Consider the following 21,378-nt stretch of genomic DNA (forward strand, 5'->3'; position numbering starts at 1 on the left):
TAATGTATATTTTATTGAATAGGCTGAGAAGTGATACAATATAAACTTTGAGACATTACTGTGAAACCTCAGTTTTACTTGACTGGACCTGAATGCATCATTTTTTATTCTATTATGAAACTGTGTTTGTGAGTTTGAATGCTATTACTCTCTTTTGCTGTCCACCTGTTAAGTAGATAGTTGGTGAACAAAAGTAAATGTGATATTCCTATGGGCTAGCAAATCATTGAAATTTGATCCATTCCACACTGTAGGTGTATAAATTTACAATGCTAAAATTAGGGGTTCGATTCCCCTCAGTGGACTCAGCAGATAGTCTGATGTAGCTTTGCCATAAGAAGACATACACACACACTGTAGTGTTATATATTAAATGAAATATGTCCCCTGGTTATGTTATGGTGAATGAAAATATGATGTTTTTGATGTTCATAGAGTAGGATATATATATGTCAATGTACACAGTTGAAATATTTTGTAAGCAAGTGTGTTTTAGTGAAATATCTGGTAAGACTCATGTTTGGAAGAGTCACATGTCTATATATATATAACATATAAAGAAAGTTTTGAAATACCTGATGTTGGAATTGCTTTCTGTTTGCAGCAATGAAGTAAGTGTTACTGTTAGTTCATATCACGTTGTAAGAACATGTGGTGACCTCTTATGTTTTATTAATGTTGAAGAATATGTTCAGGGTAACTGAATTATTCTTAAGTCTGGGACTTCGTCTAGTGAAGTGCAAAACTGTTGTGTCAAGCTTGATACTATACTGAAAGTATGACGTATCTCTGCATTTATGTATGATGTAACGAAATAAGTAAAATTTTTGAAGCTACCAATTTTACTGAATTTGTTTCACTTATAGTTTTGTACAAGTTATAGTTAGAACAGTTACTCTGAACTTTTTGTGTAGCTTGAGGTATGCAAGTGATCTGTGGTTGGTATTACTTTGCTTTATTAAGTTGTACTAAGCTTGAATACTTTGCCAAACACAGAAGTAGAAGCAATTAGCAGATACTTGTGAAGCTACTAGTAGTGTTCCATTTCAACTTATGGAGTCCTTTCCTTCAATGTTCTTCTCACACTCAGTGGTACTAGGATTCTGTAATGTATAACCAAACACTAGTGAACATTCTGCATCATAACCTCAAAGTTACTTAACTATCAACTGGTTGATGAGCATTGCTTCAATGTTGGTAACAGTCCAGCCTACAGGCTGGCAGTCCTGGATATTTTAAGTAGTCTGTACTATTGACTATAACATTGCATACTTCCAAGGAAGATTTTTTTTCATTGTCACAATTTTTTTTTCGTACTCTCTCTACGTCAAATACTCTTTCTTCAAATAATTTAGTTATAAACAGCCATGTTACAACACATAACATTGTGTTAACTATGAAGAGGCTGATTTATGTATGCTGTTGAATATTTTCACATGTGATATGTAGCAGATAGTCAAATCTGTTCATTTGAATTAATGAAACACTGTTTAGTTATTCATAAAAAATATTCCCCCTCAAAAAAAGGTCAATGAGGCATTGAAACCAGTTAAAACTAGAGAGGATACATTATCCATCTATGAATAAATGATGAACCAAGGGATTACTACATTAAAGAACCTGAAAACTGAAGATATTGAACTGCTATTTGAAACTTTTCATATTTTTTTTGCTATTTCATAAAATCTTTTGAGACAAATTTTATAGTAAATTTGAAATATTGATTCTACATGTATTTCAACAAGTTTAATTATGATATGTTGTCATTTTCTGGTATTCAATTCCTGTAACTTATGAAGAAAATAATTCATATTTTCATTTCTGCACAGCTGGAAAAATTCTCTTTTTATAGAAAACAACTTGTTGATTTGTTTTAGAATAACTTTTATTTTGGTAAGAGTATATCATCCCTAGGGATCATATTACTCATTCTTGATTTTCAGTTAGCAGGTACCATTAATTAACCAGCTTTAATTATGAGTGGTTATTGGACCTTTTATATTTGTTTGTAGCATAGCTTGAAAAGATGAAAAAAAATTAGTTAATCCTTAAAAATTCACAGTAAACTTCTAAAGGTGAAAAGGGTTAACACAAAAATGGACTAAGTTTAAGATGTAGTTTGTAAAAGTAGAAAAACGAATGTGGAACTGTATTGCTTTTATGTACATGGAAGTAAAAAGTTATTTCCTCTTGCATATATCTAAAATAAATATTTGCATCATAATTCATAAATGCGTAGAAATAACCAATTAAATTAATACTGAAAATAATAAAATGGTTCAATTTTTTTAAGTGTGTAATGGTCTTTAGCTTCAACATTTTTGTTTTTGAAACTAATGTTAAAGGATTTTTTTTCTTAAACTCTGTTGTTATGGCTTTCCTATGGTCAGAGGGAAAAGGGCATGCCTTTACATTTTTAGACTTGTATTCAAACTTTTATTGAACTAGTATTTTATGAATATATGTCAGTAAGTTTTATATCTAACTGATGTTTGTAATTCATATTTTAGTATTATAATTTCACATGGTATGCTGAATGCAACAATGGTTCAAATTAGATGCTTGTGATGTCAAAATACTAAATCTGTAGTTTTGTATGATTAGGAATTCAAATTACCAATATTTACAAACTAGAATATAAAATAAGAACCTATTATCTTTTCTACTTGCTGGAATATCGCTATATTCAGCAAATCAAACAAAGTGGCCCCAACCACATCTTCTGTTTTGGGAAATTCATGTTTATATAATCCACTTCTCTCTATCATGTGTATAAACAATCAGAACAGAATTTCCCTAATGTGGTTTTCACAGCATTTTGAAGATGAAAACTTACCAGGATTATTTGTTTTACTTTCAAACTCAGAAGGAAGGGGTAAGTGAAAATGTTGTTCAGAAAGCAATATTTATTTACTCTTCTATGTTTTATGAAAAAATAAATAATATGTAAGAAGTTATTCATAAATAGAAATAACATATATACACACACACACAAATGTAATGTAACAAATAGGTGACTGTATTTTACAAAATTCTTGTCCAGTAAAACAAAGCCAGAACAGTTCATTTTGTAAAGGCCAATTTTATACTGTTGGATATGATAACGTGAGTGCATGTGTGCCTTTTCTTTGCAACTTCTGTAATATTAGTCAGGCATTGCTTAAGTAAATAAAATAAAAATAATAAGTATATATAGATGTATAATATTGTGAGATTTAAGCTAAACACTTTTGGTTTTGTGCTGTAATTTGTAGTCATTTTAGAATGCCAAAAGCATATAATTTATATATATTTTGTAATTTTTCATGTTGATTACTAAATTGGCCAAATCAACCAAACCCATACAGAAATACAGTAGTGAAAGTAACAAATAAAATATAAGGTTGTTTTTTTTAAAGTGCTTAATAATTAGTTGGAGGTTATAGAGATTTTGTATAAGAAATTTGACAATATTCTAATACATAAAAGTATATTTAATCTTAAAAAAATATATATCCATTTTGGATAATCAACATCAACATTCACCAAGAAAAGAAGCATGAGTAAACCATTTCTCAAAACTTTATATAAAAAATCTGATATTTTCTGGGCAGCAAGTGTTATTTCCCAATTGCTTATGCCTAACGTAAATGGAAAAGACCTATTATTTTTCTCTTCAAACTTTGTTTTTGTGACCTTAGTAATGAAATTTTCAAATTTACCCATTTTCCAGAACATTCCAAATAGATTCAGTATTGAGGCAATTGGAATTGCCTGTAACCTGAACGAGTGGTGTCTTTTGATTGATAGCTCATCCAGAAGCCTCAAAGCTGGGCTGCTCCATAATGGGAATAAGTATCTTTCTCTTTCCTTGGCTCATTCAATGCACATCAAAGAGGAATACAACAGCATAAAGACCTTGTTAGAAGCCTGGAAGTATGATGAGTATATCTGAGAGGTTATTGGAGACTTCAACTTTGTGACATTCTTGATGGGTCTCCAAGGAGGCTTTACCAAGTTTTCCTGTTATCTTCGCCTTTGGGACAGCAGGGACACCACAGAGCACTACAAAGGAAGCACTGGCCATAACCAACCGAGTTCTCTGTGGGTGGGCACAATGTCAAATGTGAGCTACTAGTGGACCTCCAGAAGGTGTTGTTCCCACCATTGCACATAAAATTGGATCTTATGAAACAATTTATCACAGCTCTTGATAAGGAGTCTTCAGCCTTCAAGTACCTTTGAGACTTCTTCCCTAAGTTGTCTGAGGCAAAGTTAAAGCTGGTGTCTTCATTGGACCACAAATAAAGAAGATCCTGGAGTGCACAGAATTCCCAAAGACGTTCAGTAGGAAGGAAAGAAAAAGCTTGGGCAGCTTTGTTGCAGTGGTTTGAGGCTTCTTGGGCAATCACAAGGCCAAAATTATGTGGAACTGGTTGAGGCTCTTGTGAAGAACTATGGCAAAATGGGCTGCAGGATGTCCCTGAAAGTCCATATCCTTGATGCTCATCTTGATAAATTCAAAGAGAACATGGGAGCATACTCAGAGGAGCAAGGCGAGCACTTCCACTAAGATATACTGGACTTTGAATGCCACTACCAAGGAGCATATAATGAAAACATGATGGGAGACTATATATGGGGGCTGATACGTAAAAGTGATTTACATTACAGTCGCAAATCTCGAAAAACTACTCACTTCTAAACATTTTTGTATAACTTTAGTATAAATACATGTAAATCTTGATTCATATGTTATTTTATTCAGACCTTATGTGAATGAAAATGAGCAAATTTGTCCATTTTTACATAGAAAATAGGTTAATTTCTAAATTTCATTATCCAGGTCACAGAAGCAAAGTTTGAAGGGAATATTGGCCATTTTCTGTACTTTTACAACATAAGTAATTAAGAAATAACACATACTACCCAGGAACAAAATTTGTGTTACATAATGTAATCATTTTAGATGTGTTTTTTTTTCTTTATAATTTGACCTGGTACATCCTGGCAGTTATAATGCTAGGTCATGGTTCAGAAGTTCCAAAGTGCACACTGCAGTGCTGCTAAAATACTCCACACTTTCAATTTTATAAGATGCATTATAAGAATGAAAATCAATAATATTGTTCAAAACCCTTGTGGCTAGAGGTGCAATGAACTGACTGCTTTTCATTTGTTCAGCACTTCAAAATTATGGATAGCTTTTCCTAGAATATACGAGTTTTTAATGTCAAAATTTGTTCCATATGTGGATAAATGGTCATTAAAGTTAGAAATATTGTGATGTATGGACAAACGATGTTTGCTGTCTGCTTTAGTTATATATGAATTTCTAAAAGTTCCTTTTTTTCATTTATTTTGCTTGAATGAAATTTTTGCATAAAATTGTGATCCAGAAAGTAATTGAGTTTGCTGTTCTTTATAATAGATAATTTTTGTTCTGTTTAAGAGGATATTGAAATAACATACATGTACGAGGGCTGCTAAAAAAATACACGGACTGACGTCATAAAACAAAATGTACTTTATTTAGAAGTTACAGGTCTGGGACCCCTTCAAAGTACTCTCCTCCCCAACGCACACACTTATCCCAACGGTGTTTCCACTTGTTGAAACAGTCCTGGTACGCTTCTTTTGTAATGTCCTCCAGCTCCTTCGTTGCATTTGCCTTAATCTCGGGAATCGTCTCAAATCTTCTTCCTTTCAAGGGTCTTTTGAGTTTGGGGAACAAGGAAAAATCGCAAGGAGCAAGGTCAGGTGAGTAGGGGGGGTGGGGAAGAACAGTGATCAAGTGTTTGGCCAAAACGCGACGAGTTCTGAGGGCTGAATTTCGCAGCAACGCAGTGCATCTTCAATTTTTCGGTTAAAATCTCGTAACAAGATCCAACTGATATCCCACACTCTTCAGCAAGCTCCCTGACAGTCAGACGTTGACTTACCCGCACCAGGGTGTTGATTTTGTCGACGTGTGGGTCGTCAGTTGACGTGGAAGGACGTCCAGGACGCTCATCATCTTCAATGGACTGTCGACCATCCTTAAAACGTTCATGCCACTTGAAACATGCTGTACGTTTTATAGCAACATCACCGTAAGCCGTGTTAAGCATAGCAAAAGTTTCAGTCGCAGATGTTCCAAGTTTAACACAAAATTTCACAGCAAGTCGTTGCTCCTTCAGGTCATTCATTCTAAAATCCGCCAAACGAAAAAATCGCACTTCACTTAAAACCGCGTAGCTAATACACAAATAAAGATATCTGCAATCGGGAAATGGCGTCATAATCAGCTGATCTGTGCGAACCTAGCGACAACAAGCGGATTCCCCTGGAACCAACTGGAACCGCGCAATTCAAACAGCCATGTATTTTTTGAACAGCCATCTTATACTATCCAAATCCAAAGATTAATGACTATAATATCTTTTCTGATGGAGTTGATGTTGTATGAATGTTACAACTAACCAAAACTATGAGAAGCCACAGTTGATGTGGTGACTGTTGAGTTGACAAAGAATCAGAGTTTTTTTGTTGAAATTAGATGCACTTTATTAGTTGAGTTCTACTGTAGCTCTTCAACTAAAGATATACTTTAAGACCACGATGTTTATTTCCACTTAAGTCTGTCATGAGAGAAAAAAGTTGTGGAGCTAAATGCAATCCAGTAGAAACAACTTTTTTTCCTTGTGTGCAGGTACATGCATAGTCAGCTTCAAATAAGAAGATGATTTAGCACTGCAAGTAATCAGAGATTGCAAAATGTTTACTGTTAATTTTGTTTCAGATGTTACTTGATGTAACATCAGATGTAAACACCAATTAAAATTGTTTTTGGTTTGATAATTTGTTATTCACTGATTTAGAAATCAACTTGTTAGATATTGTGTTCAAAGCCTTTGGTAAACAGTTTCACTTGTGAGTAGAAGGATAATAGTTTTTTTTGTTGTTTTTTTTTAGACTCAATGAAGGTAGAGGAAAGGAACAGTTTGAACTAATTTTACAACAATTGTTAACATCTATTACTGCCATGATGACTTATGACACAGATAAAACTTTAACTGTTCAAGCAGCCTGTCTGAAGTACATTCCCTGCACAATCACAGATATGCTTCTGGTGTATGATGCTGAGGAACTCAGGTCAAGTATTACTGTAGTGCTTTGCACTAAATTCTGGTGTAAAAATGAAACTTTTCTTAACAATCAGCATTTTAGTATCTAGCTGAAGTTACAATATTACCATAAGATTTTGTTTTTGACAAAAAGAAATAGAGTAATGTCTTCCTTTGAGGTAAATTAACTCAGTAGAAAATAATTGGGTGAATCCTGGATTTGTGATGTTGAGGAGAATGTTCTTTCCCCAGGTCATGAAATATTTTGAAAACATTCAATTTCTTTCTTAGGTCTAAGCTCCAGCTTGGTAGTTTATAAGAAAGAGGGGGTTTCCAAGGATTTTTATTAGGTCTAAAGGCACCTTAACAAAGGAGAGGGTTTTAACCCTTCTCTGGATCTTCCAGTGGTAGTTATTATTATAGGTTCTGAAAGTACAGTAATTTTCTTTGCTCTAGGAAAATAGTGAGAAGATGTTTTGCTACTAAAAAAAAAAATTTAGTGGGTTTTATTTGCTTATATTTTCATGTAGTTATATCAGTTAAATTATCAGAATGAATAGAACATTTAATACGCAAGTTGACAAAAAACAAGAATTGTTGAATTGTTCATATAAAACTAGTGTTTTCAGTTTTAATGTTCAATTAGGGTTTTGAATTTTAGAAATCAGCTAAGATTTTCTATTTTCATACTGAATACAGAGGATTTCAGCTTTTACATCCTCCTGGATTTTTTTTTCAACATTTTTAGGTTTTGTATTCAGTTTAAGTTTTAAGTTTTTATATTTGTTTTGGATTCAGTTTTTATATTCAGCTGAGGTTTTTTTTTTCAGTTTTAATATTAAGTTAGATTTTTCAGCTTTAATATTCAACTGGGTTTTTCAGTTGTTTTCTGTTTATATAATCAGCCAATAATTTGAGCTTTTTATATTCAACTGAGGGTTTTCTTTTGACTACTTTATTTTCTGTTTAAATATTTCATGAACTTTCATATATCCTACGAAGAAGCTTAACCTGTTCAGTGCTCTAGACGAGATAACTCGTCCAAGCTGATTGGTAACACAGTGCCACGGACGAGTTAATTCCTTCTCAATAATACCTAACTTTAACGCTAGATGTCAGCACCATACATGCACTTGACCTACCGTGTTTCTCCGATAATAAGACCTACCCATAAAATAAGACCTAGTGTGATTTTTGGGGATAATTTTAATATAAGCCCTACCCTTAAAATAAGCCCTAGTTAAGAGTGGCAGGAAGAGGAAAGAAATAAAAAAAATTAATTTATTAATTAGTTTAATAGTTAGTTAATTAGTTTGTTTCAGTATTAATCAGTTAGTTTAATAGTTTAATAATAGTTTATTTTAAATGGTTAGTTTAATAGTTTTACTTTGTAACTTCATTTTTTTAATATATCAAAATAAGACATCCCCCGAAAATAAGCCCTAGTGTTATATTTTGGAGTGAAAATTAATATAAGCCCTGTCTTATTTTCGGAGAAACACGGTACTTACCAATTGTTTTACTTTCGATCCAAAATGTTATCACGAAAAAAAGGTTACAAAATGAAAAACATTAGAGTTGTATTTTGAACTTGGTTCAGAGGTTGAAGATAGCAGTGGCGATTCAGAAGATTCTTTGAAAAATACGGAAATACAAGGCTCAGATGTTAGTGAAGATGATGATAACTGGCCATCAACCAGCACTGGTAAAAGGGCAATAACACCAGGTAGTAAACATAAAATTGCAAGTTGTGGTAAGAACAGTTCCAAGAAAAAGTGCCCTAATGACAACAATTGGAATGCTGAATCCTTTGCTGCTCCAGTTATAAATCCCTTTTTAGGAAATCATGGTGTCCAGTATGATGATTTGAGCCAAGACTCAAAGCCCTTTCATTGTTTTCAAAAGTTCTTCCCTCCCACAATTGTCAATCATATTGTAACAGAGACCCATAAATATGCAGAAACTATGATGGCCTGTGCTGATTTGAAGGAACATTCTAGAGTAAAATCATGGAAGCCAACTAATGAGAAGGAAATTTATGAATTTATGAGTCTGATGATGCTAATGGGCATAGAAAGAAAACCAACTATTTCTATGTACTTCAGTACTGACCTTTTGCTTGCCATTTTTGGTCAGTGCATGTCAAAAAACCAGTTTCTTTTGCTGCTATCGATACTACACTTTGCTGACAATACCCAGGAAAATATTGTTGATCAACGACAGCACAAGATACAGCCAATTATTGACCATTTAGAAAAAATTTAGAACTTCATATGTACCAAACGAACATGTTTGTACTGACAAATCTTTGATACTATGGAATAGTATCTGGGATTTCGACAGTACATTCCATCTAAAAGGGTTAAGTTTGGAGTCAAAAGTTATGAGCTATGTTAAAGTGTAACAGGCTATGTTTGGGACTTTTTCATCTACACTGGTGCTACGACACAGTACAGCACTAAAGAGGGCAGACAGGGTGAACGTGTTGTATGCACATTGATGGAACCATCGTTTGGACAAAATTATAAGCTCTATTTGGAATGTTTTTTTACAAGTCCCATTTTAGTGAAGTCATTGCTTGGTTGTGACACCTATTAGTGTGGGACAGTAATGAAAAATCGAATTGGGATGTTGAAATGTTTCACAAATATCCAAAGGGGAGAAATGGAAGTGGCACAAAAAGACAGCATTGGTGTTTTTCTCTGGAAGGATAAGAGGGACATTTTCATGTTGAGTACAATACATGACAATACCATGCAAAACACTGGAAAGATCAACCATGCTACTGGTGCAGCTATTGTAAAAATAAAATGTGTCATTGATTACAATCATTATATGGGAGGGGTTGACTTATATGGCAGTGTGTTGCATGCTTATCCGAGTATGTGCAAGGCTGTCAAGTGGTACAAAAAAGTTTTTTTTCACATGATGGATATAGTAGTGTACAATGCTTTGGTAATTTACAAATCACTGGGAAACAACCTGTCTCTCCTGGAGTTTAGACTCGGTGTCATCCGTACCCTGATTGAAGATTACCACACCCAGCCCCCAAAATCCACCAGAGTCTAGCCTTCCTTGGAAAACCCCCTTCGCCTCACAGAACATCACTTCCCAACACTTATTCCTCAAACAGAAAAGAAAAAGTACCCCACTAGAAAGTGTAAAGTGTGCTCTGACAAATCCACAAGGAGGGAAAGCAGATATGAATGTACTAATTGCAAAGTGGCTCTTTATGTTGATCCTTGCTTCAAAACATTTCACACGAAAGTGAATTTTTAAATGTGTCATGTATTTCAATACCCAAAAATGGCATTTTATGCATTATTTTTTCATGTTTTGTACATATTTCTTCATTTTGTGTACTACTATAAGTTTGGCTTAAAGAAGAAATAGTATTTGTTGCTTATTTCCTTTGTTTTAAAAAGTACTCAATCTTGCTGAAAAAAAAAAAACAGCATAGGAGCTGCCATAGCAGATGAAATACTTGGCAGTCAACAGGTTAAAGTTTACTTGTATGGTTTTCTGCAGAAGTATATGTTGAAGCTATTTGTAGCCAACAAAAAAGGAAATTTGGTTGTTTGATTTCATTATCTATTTAAAGATCTTTCTCAGAAAAAATTATATTTGTCAGAATTATTAAATCTCAAATTTGGAATGTAATCAAAGGTTTTCCAGTGTTTTGGGTAGTTTGAGGTAATGACAGAACAGAAGTGCATGAAATATGACTCAAAGAATATTTGCTAATTTTAAAATCTGAAGTCTGAAATCTTAGGTGAAAAACTCATGTGGCAGAATAATAACCTTAGCCTGGTTAAGTATATGGATTTGAAGTACTTTGTGGTTTTACAGCAAAAAAATATGCTGTTTAAAATTAATTAACACATGTTGTATTGACAGATGGTGGTCTGTTTACTATGGTGATGTTAGTTACCAAACATTTTCCAGTGCAGATATGTATTTTGAACTAAGAAACTCTTACAGCACTTTTGTACACAAATTAAATACTTAAAAATGTATAGCACTTTGTTTCCAAGTGGATGTGCATAGTAAAGCATATAGGCATGGTAATAAAATTACTATAGGATGATAACTGTTGGTCTCTTCATCTTTTACTGTGACTGTACTTAAAAAGCTAACATTTTCAGTTGACTGTCTCTTGGGAAATCGTCATTGTGAACATCTTCTTTATGCCACAGCTTTAGGTGTAATGGTGTAGTTCAGTTCATACACAGTGGGCACCAGTGTGTCTCTGTAAGTTTGCTGTATTACTCTGGAAGAAGTAATGTCAAGAGTACCATGTTTTTTGTATTATTCTGTCAGAGATATGATACATTGATGAATCCCCATGTTGGATGTTATATCATATTGTTTAGAATACGTAGATCACAATTATACAAACATTCTTTTGAAGCCAATTTTATATCACTCATCCTTGAGACATTTCTTGAATATGTCAGTAATATCATTCTTGAATTGATCTGTTTACTTTTGGCCATACATTTTACTGTGTGGTAGAAGTAACTAAGAGTAAATCCCTCAACAAAGTAACTTGAACTTGATTTACTTTTTGTGTCCATTTATGAATTACCAGAGGATTCATTGGCTGCATCCCACCACATGCTTGAGATATTTTTACTGCAAGAGATCTTTCCCACGAACAACCACATGGCTACGTTTGAAGTATATTCCACAATGTGATGCTTGCATTTCTGTGTTAAACACTCCAGGAGAGATCCCTTACTGTTTCCTACCACACTTTTCTTGACATGGCCATTAACAGAATTGTCAGTTCAGTAAAAGTAATGCTACATGACCACATCTGGAATTATTACAGAGTTATAGCAAGAAACAAAAAAGCTACAAATAGGTTAGTATTACTTGATCAATAACAAGATCCCCTTTGGCTCATATGAGGTGTGTTAAAAAACTTTCATCTGTAAAGAGTATTCTTTTCCTTATTTACTCACAAAGTTTGGCTTTTGTAATATTTTGATAAGTATACATTATCATATTGAAAGATTTTGCAAAATGCATAAGAATTGAATAACATTCAGATTCTGTTTCATGACTACCCTAAAATGGGAAGAAACATCACAAGATTGTAATCTTTGAAACTTTAACAATTGTAATTTTTTATTTGGTTTTTGATGTTAAGTTAGTAGTGAATTTAAACAAAATACTGAATTATGTTAGTTGAAACTCATAAATGCTTATTTTTAGACTCACACCTTTGATATACTTAATTATATAATTTTTACTTCCTTTTTATAGCTACATTATGGTATCTTTGATAAGCAACATTGCTCTTGATCGACTTACCCCTCAGAAGATGAATTGTGTTAATGACATCATTTTCAGTGATCTTTTCAAGATTCCAGGTTAGTTATATTAACAAATTATGAACATAAGCTGATGAAACTGTAGCAATATATTTATATAAATTGAATTTAAGAATAATGAATCAAAACTGTCACATAAAACGAATAATGAAAAACAACTAAAAACGTTATGTGTGATATCAAACATGTTTATCATAATTCTTTATTTTACCTCTTTCTTAGTTCAATCAGACCATTAGTCAGTTGTAAAGTAGCCCTAACAGTTATCAAAGTGCCTAAGTTAAATTTCTGTTGCTGTAAAGTTGTAAGGATAATAAGAACATAGAAGTTGGCTATATTAAACCTCAAATTAATTTAGAAGTAGAAAAATAAAATCATAGATAAATACAGTTATGTACATACAAATATAATTTCAAGAGGTTTAACATGATAGTTTAATCTTAAGCAAGCCAGTGTATTGATGGCATTGTGCATTCAAGTAATTTTGTTGATTAACTTGTGTGCTGTTAATTTTTCAAGATAATTCTTCATTCATTTTCAAGTGGGCACAGTTGACAGTGTTCTGTCATGCTGCACTTGTTTTATTGTCATCAACTGTAAATTTATTCTGAAATATTTTTATTACTTGTATGGTACATAAGTTAAATAACTTTGAATAATATGATTATGGTTTATTTGGTTTTTTGGAATTTCGCACAAAGTTACTCGAGGGCTATCTGTGCTAGCCGTCCCTAATTTTGCAGTGTAAGACTAGAGGGAAGGCAGCTAGTCATCACCACCCACCGCCAACTCTTGGGCTACTCTTTTACCAACGAATAGTGGGATTGAACGTCACATTATAACGCCCCCATGGCTGGGAGGGCGAGCATGTTTGGCGCGACTCGGGCTCGTACCCGCAACCCTCGGATTACGAGTCGCACGCCTTACGCGTTTGGCCATGCCAGGCCGATATGATTATGAAGTTAGCAATCTTATATTTGTTATGCATATACTTACGAAAGTTAATGTTCTGAAAATTGTTTTTGATTATATTTTTGAGTTTTGTTGAAATGATTTTCTGTAACAAATAAAGGGTCAATGTGATATTAACATAATTTTTTAAGAATAGAAATATTGTAGAATAAATGTTAACTTCTCAGAAATTATGTGTCTATAGGAATATTAATCTTTTAAATAATGGTTGTAAATTTTTTATGACAAATTTAAACCAATTTTCATTCTGATCTGTTTAATTATTTACTATTTTAACTATATATGTATGTCATTTTATACAGAAGGTACAAATTGTATCACATAAAAGAGTTTATGCTAAAAGTTGCTGAGATAAGCAGCAGTTTTCTTGAGAAAAGTAAGCGCTATAGATAATTTATTTAAAAGTTACTGTGTGTCTGTGAGACATGAGAATATTCACTAATTAATGCTGAAGTATGATCATCTTAAACTATTTTCAAGAGTAGGAAGATCTGTTTACTTGGGATAAAATATATATATTTGTAAACAGCTACATATCAGGTTGAACTTCATAAAAAGTTTAAATTGTAATATACAAATTTCTCATCCATAACCTAAAAGTTATAAGTTTTGCACATTAGCTGTAACAAAGACTAGGTATGGTATTTATAATGAAATTTCAGAATTGTGTATTATAGGAAACCCGTAAAGTTGAGATTATTGGCTACTCTAGGATAAGTTTGTTGGATTTGTTTGGTTTGAAATCATTAATAATTTTGCTGATACTTTATTTTGTTAATTGGTTTAGATTTAAATATACTATATAGACAACAAAACACTTGTGACAAGAGAAAACCCAAGTGATTCAGGGTAATTTGATGGTGCTGATTTCAAAAATGTAGCTGTAATTGTTTATCACCTCTAGATGTTGAGTTACTGTAATATCTCAGTATTTTATCAACAATACGTGAAATATGATATAATCAATCTACAACAAAAGATTTGTATTGTGAAATTAAGTTTACTTGTACAGTTTAATAGGTAAAAGACATACATTTTTAATAACATTGACTGTATTGTTCATATATGATATTTGTTGTTGATATAATTGTAACAAATTGCACCATTTTTGCTTCATTCGGACACTTACTTTGGAATTATTGAAAAACTGTTGTGTGCTCAGTTTGCTAGAATGTTCAAGAAGTCTCCCAACTGAGTGTAATAAAAGTGATTTTAGATACCTCTCTGTCAGTTGCCTGTCGATCACCTCACATGACTCCATGCACAACCAGTACAAAGTCCAGTCTTCTTCCTCGTATCATGCCTGTGATATAATCAAATTCTGCAAAACTTTGTTTTTAAATCTTTAAAAATGTAGTTCTGTAAACATAAATTATTTTATGCTGTTTAGAAAATCATTTGAAAATTCGGTTACCTCCAGTTCAAGTAGAGTCTGAAATTGCAAAAATCACATAAGCAATATCTGGTACGTTTGTGGAAAACATATTACAGTTTCACAATGAGAAAACATCACATAAAGGTAAAGGTAACTTACTACAACCATTATTTTTGGTGTAAAATTGCTGACCAAGAGAAACAATGAGCTCCACACATGTTTTTGTACAGTTTACACTTTTGGCTGAATAAAAATATAGCAAGTATCCCACTTGCAGTTCCCATGATACAGTGTGAGCCTAAAGATCATCTAGCTTACTGCTATTTTTGCATGACTAATGTTTCTAAATATTTGGGTAAAACTAAACAGTGGATAATTATTCAGATATTGCATCTGCAATGAAATCAATACCTCATGGGAATTGTCTTCCAATACGACATGAAACAGCAAGTTGGGAAACAGAAGAATTATCCTGTGAAGATGGCAGTGAGTCATTTTCATCCTCTTCATCAAGCAATTCTGTTTCTGTAGCAACTCAACATGAATTGTATCACCTGATCACACAGCAAGAGCTAAATGATATGAATTGCGGCTTGTTTCCATTAAAGCAGCATGGGAGGCTCCTTGGATTTCATTTACAGCAGTGGAATTTATTAGCTCCAGAAACAAGAATTTCAGTTTACCAAAGTTCCCTTGCTTCTCACTACAGCATACAAGATACTTGGTTTTTCTGTACAAATGTTGATGCATTAATGAAAGAATTAACTACTGTACATCATTCTAAAGAATGGAAACTTTTTTATCTGCTCATCTAAAGTTGGTCTGAATTGGAACACAAAGCCATCAATTTCTGTTGCTCATGTTGCAAACATGAAAAAACATATAAAAGCAATCAGTTAATACAAACTTAAATGCAATTTTTAATTAGTAAATGAAATTGTTAAGGAAAAGTTATATTAATGATATATAAGATTATTTACTTAACTCTAGTTGTAAAGAAAACACTTTTTGTTGTTCAGCCCTACAAGGTGGTATGCTACATTTAATTTTTCTTGTAGTCTAAAGTGTCAATTATAATTCTTATGCTTTCTTTATGTGTGGGAAGAATTGCTATAAGTTAATTTTTCTGTGTGTTTGTTAATCACATTTTATTCATAAAGTTTTAAAGAGTTGACCTCAAGACAGTACAGATTGGTAATCTCATTTAATTACTAGCTTTGATTAAACAATTTAAGGGTAACACATTCTTAAGTTACACTGATGTCAAAGCTTGGTTTTCTTTCTCTTACGTTGGAGAGAAAAATAAATACCTATAAAGGAACTTCTTGTAAAGTAGCATGTGCATACAGAATATAATTACAAACAATATCTCATGGTTCAGTAATTGGTTAAATAATCCTCTACACATCCTAGAATCCTAGAATAATGACCTTTTAGATAGTTTGTACTTATGTATTTGACATGGATTATTAAAGTTCAATTATGTTTGTCCATCTAAAACAACATACAGTAGTATACATTTGAAAAGCATTGTTAATGGTCTGCATCTGTTTTGAAAGTTTTTTTAGATAACATTTCAAGCTGCTGGAGCAGGTTTTTGTGAAAATGAATGAGATCAATACTAACAGCTAAAAATCTAATTCAAGGAACTTCTTAGACACATGCAATTCATTAATAACACCTTTCAAGTATACTCTTCTCTATTAACACCTTTTCTTAATCCAGTAATATGAACTTATTTTGTAGCACTGCTTTATTTTGAATGGAAATTTCACTTAAAATTTCTGACACAGTACAAATTAATTAACTTAGCTTTGAAACATTATTTGGCAGCAACTTGTTTCTTCCAACACCACAAATGTAATCCATAACATTAGGAGACAAGAATTTTCATCAAGTAGATTTGTACTGCAATTGTAACCATTGATTTTATACATCTTTGTAATTTATTGATATTTTTCAACATTTGTAAGATGCGTGTTTAATTAATGCATCAGTAAAGTACATCAAACTAGAACTTAAATATACTTTAATACACAAACAAATATAATATTATAGCTTGCTTTCAGATGAAGGAAGTTAGAGAAATGTTTAAAAGAAGGACTTTGTAACTTCTCTCTATTTTTTAGATATAATGTGCTCAGCTGTGTGTTTGGAAGGTGAACTAACAATAAATCTTCTTTATCTATATACCTACATACCTACACACACATATATGTATTTGTGTATGTTTTGTTTTATGTACTCTATAATGTCACAAAATTCTGTTGCTAATCATTAATCATCATGTATGTTAGTTGATTAAATTATATATATGTATTTGTACATGTTTTGTTTTATGTACTCTAGAATGTCGCAAAATTCTGTTGCCCATCATTAATGATCATGTATGTCGACTCTTGGAAAAGCAAGAAAAGAAGGAAGAAACAGATATTTGTGTCAAAATTTTGAGTGACATATTAACAGTATTACATAAACGTGGTGTAGAAGAGACTTATCAGGATATAGCTGATCTCATGCTCTCAGTCCTGCGGACAGTAATTCAAAGTGTCATTGCAATGGAGCGGGACCAGTCATTAGTTGTAAGATCCAAATGCACATTTTTGTAACAATTTAACCTTAGTTTTAAACTAAAAGGTAGAGTGCTTCTGTAATTCTAAGCATTTGTTTTTGGTTTTTTTTTATCAATCCTAGATTTTAACATATTATTCTAAATTATCTTTTATACAGAGTGACCAGTTGGTATGTTAATTTTTATGTAGTGTCAAGGAGCATACCTTTTACCCCACTCCTAAGTATTTACAACTCAGAACTATTTTCCTGAATACATTTAATTGGCTTTAGTAGTAGTCATAATTAACATTTTTAACCTGCATATTATCCAGAAATTATTTGTAGTTGTGTTTCCTAATATGTTGCTTTTGAATTTTATCCATTCTCTATTTAAAGATTTATTGTTAACTGTACTATGCTCTGGCAGTCTATATGTTAGTGGTGTATATACATATTGGATGATGAAAGTATTGATTTTGATTGTGTGATTGGTTTATTTAGAATTAAAAGACAATTTCTGATTTTAAATGCTTTTCTGCATTCAAACTCATAAAATGAGGTAATGTGGTTTTCATTCTTTTTTTAAATAAAAAAGATCTACACATTAAGCCATATAAATAATCATTATTTTAACAGTTAAATGATAGTTACATTTTTTCAGAGAGTTGTTATTGTATTGAATCTGAAAACAATGCATTAGGATGAAATTTGCCTACTAAATCTCAGTACAATTTTGGTAATCATACGTCAACTATAGATTAAATAAATGAGATATATGCACCATTGCCAACTAAGGCAGTTGCTCAAAAAAATTGTGTAACATTTTTATTTTTACTTCTGATAATGTTTTTATGATGTGTTCTATTATTGGGCATGTTATATTATTTAAAAAAATTAATGCAAAGTCCATTCCATATAACAATAACAAATTAGTTTATTTCATCTAATTTTCTTTAATGTTTCTACATGCTACATTACTTTGGAACAAGTTGTAAGCCTAAATTCACAAATAACGTTTTTATAGAAATCCTCATTGATGGTACACCTAATTTAAAAAACTTCAATTTGTAAAATTCTATAACTATTTGATCAAGTAACTGAATATCTGAGGTAATTCCCACTGAATAACTGAACCAAACTCTTGTATTAAACACTTTACTGAATATGATTTTCATTAACTTCACTAAATGAATACTCCTATATATAAATAATGTGTCCTGGTCAATAGAAATTAGAGGTTATTGATCATTAAATCATCATGGTTAGCAGCTCCTTTTAGTAAACAGCTAAACTATAACACTGGAAATATAGTTTATAAGAGTGTGTTAAAACATTGACAAAATGAAATATGATCTAAGTTTATTGTGACATAGTACATTCTTTGTCATTAACGGAAAAACCAGCTGGTAGGGAAAACACATTGTGTTTAAAAATGTTATTGCTAAAAGTGCTGAAACGTTTGAATACTATCTGCTGAATTTCTCAAGTATAGAATGCTTAGAGTAATGATAATCATTTACATACCTTATACTTAATATTCATTCACAGGTGTTTCATTTAATCATGTTATAAAAACATATAGGTTCAGGAAGTCTTAATAGAAATGAATAAAAATTCTATAACCCTACAGGGGTTTTATTCAATTTTGTATAGATGCTTCATTTTCTATTTGTGTTCTATGACTTCTTAAATATGAAGCATTAGATATAATATTAATTGTAAATATTGAACACTTTTCTCTCTTACCAGGGTAACTTGGTAGCAGTAATGCTAGCAATCCTAAGACAGATGACACCAGCACACTACAATCAGTATATCAACCATTTTGTCACACGCACAGATCTTATTGATTTCCTCATGGAAATTTTACTTGTCTTCCGTGACTTGGTTAGCAAGAATGTATACCAAAAAGACTGGAATGAAATGATCATGCTGCAAAACAGGTACATTTTTTCCTATGGGTAGATAAAGTAACCAATCCCACTTTTTTTGCATCTTAAATAGAAAATATATAAATTTATTGACTTACAATATATGTGCAAAGTCTGAAGTTGTGTAACTTCAAAATAACATACGAGGGCTGTTAAAAAAATACACGGACTGTTTGAATTGCATGGCTCCAGTTGGTTCCAGGGAAATCCGCTTGGTGTCGCTAGGTTTGCACAGATCAGCTAATTACGACGCCATTGCAGATATCTTCATTTTTGTATTAGCTACGCGGTTTTAAGTGAAGTGCGATTTTTTCGTTTGGCGGATTTCAGAATGAATGACCTGAAGGAGCAACGACTTGCTGTGAAATTTTGTGTTAAACTTGGAAACTGAAACTTTTGCTATGTTTAACACGGCTTATGGTAATGTTGCTATGAAGCGTACGGCATGTTTCAAGTGGCATGAACGTTTTAAGGATGGTCGACAGTCCATTGAAGATGATGAGCGTCCTGGACATCTTTCCACGTCAACTGACGACCCACACATCGACAAAATCAACATTTTGGTGCGGGCAAATCGACGCCTGACTGTTAGGGAGCTTGCTGAAGAGTGTGGGATATCAGTTGGATCTTGTTACAAGATTTTGACCAAAAAATTGAAGATGCACCACGTTGTTGCGAAATTCAGCCCTCAGAACTCGTGAGTTTTTGGCCAAACACTCGATCACTGTTCTTCCCCATCCCCCCTACTCACCTGACCTTGCTTCTTGCGATTTTTTCTTGTTCCCCAAACTCAAAAGACCCTTGAAAGGAAGAAGATTTGAGACGATTCCCGAGATTAAGGCAAATGCGACGAAGGAGCTGGAGGACATTACAAAAGAAGTGTACCAGGACTGTTTCAACAAGTGGAAATACCGTTGGGATAAGTGTGTGCGTTGGGGAGGAGAGTACTTTGAAGGGGTCCCAGACCTGTAACTTCTAAATAAAGTACATTTTGTTTTATGACGTCAGTCCGCGTATTTTGTGAACAGACCTCGTATTTTGTTATTTTTGTTTACGTTTTAGACAAACAAGCCTAAACAAACTGCTCAAGACCCTTACTTAATTCTCCACACAAATTAAGCATCTTATGATCTCTTATTTGATGTGAAATGTAAATGATAGGTCATTCAACTTGTACCCATGAGTTAACATTTAGTGTAGATGGCTTTTTCTTTACAGATTATGACATTTCACTCTAATATGCAGTATTGTTACACAAAAAAGCAAAAGCAGCCTGTAACTTACAGTGCATGTCTAACATTAGCATTGATCACATCATGAGTAACTCTGAAACATCTGTGTTCCAGAGAGTCTAGTAACTTGTAGGAGTGTAATGTGTTTCCTAAGAGTATCTTATACTTCCTTGATGATCTTGAAATCATGTGAGCATGAAGATCACTATTTGGTCAATTTCTTTCTTTACCAGTGAAGTTATTCACTAGTTTGATATGATAAAGATGGGCATCATCTTCATCCATTAAGCTGAAGGCAGGCAAATTATGTCATCATGTAACCATACAAAGAGTTTGAGGTTGTCATCCCTATAGTGTATGACATTAATGATACTATTCAGTGATTGTATCTGCTAACTTTACTTCTACAACCAAAATATACAACACATTCTTGTGTGAAAATAGGGTTGTGTCTGGTTCCAAATAAATATACTCTTCAAAAAAAGAAACACAAAAGGGATATTTTTGTTATTGTAAAGAGAAATATATGTAATAACGTTACAAGCTCAGAGTATGTGATGTTACACGTTTTAAGACACTGATTGTCAGACCAAAATGACAATAAAAGTTGTGCACTTTGAAAACGGAGGAAAACATCGGATTTTTCGCCCAAACGCATTCGTGTCCAATAAATTTGTTTGAGAGATCTGCATGTTCTGCAAGTGCAACATGTGCAAAATCCCTATAAAAGTGACGGGTTCTCGGTTTCCATAGTTCAGTGTTAAGCCACCGACACGCAATACAGTTACGCCAAGACTGACTGAAGCACGACGCAACAACGCCATTGGTCGCTTGGAAGCAGGCAAATCACAATCAGATGTTGCTAGAGCTGTGAATGTCCACCCAAGCACC

At 32.8% G+C, this 21,378-nt stretch overlaps 1 protein-coding gene across 5 annotated transcripts in view; it reads left to right on the forward strand.

Moving 5' to 3' along the window:
- The window catches only part of mbc (dedicator of cytokinesis protein myoblast city), a 239,710-nt gene that overhangs the window by 148,923 nt on the left and 69,409 nt on the right, over positions 1-21,378 (forward strand). For all 5 annotated transcript variants that reach the window (XM_076460973.1, XM_076460974.1, XM_076460977.1 and 2 more), the window contains 4 exons: positions 6,934-7,113; positions 12,357-12,463; positions 17,121-17,353; positions 19,074-19,267. In XM_076460973.1, the coding sequence (XP_076317088.1) occupies positions 6,934-7,113; positions 12,357-12,463; positions 17,121-17,353; positions 19,074-19,267 (714 nt within the window). The remainder of the gene's footprint in view (positions 1-6,933; positions 7,114-12,356; positions 12,464-17,120; positions 17,354-19,073; positions 19,268-21,378) is intronic.

This window comes from Tachypleus tridentatus, chromosome 10 (genome assembly GCF_004210375.1).
Source record: "Tachypleus tridentatus isolate NWPU-2018 chromosome 10, ASM421037v1, whole genome shotgun sequence".
NCBI classification, from domain to species: domain Eukaryota; kingdom Metazoa; phylum Arthropoda; class Merostomata; order Xiphosura; family Limulidae; genus Tachypleus; species Tachypleus tridentatus.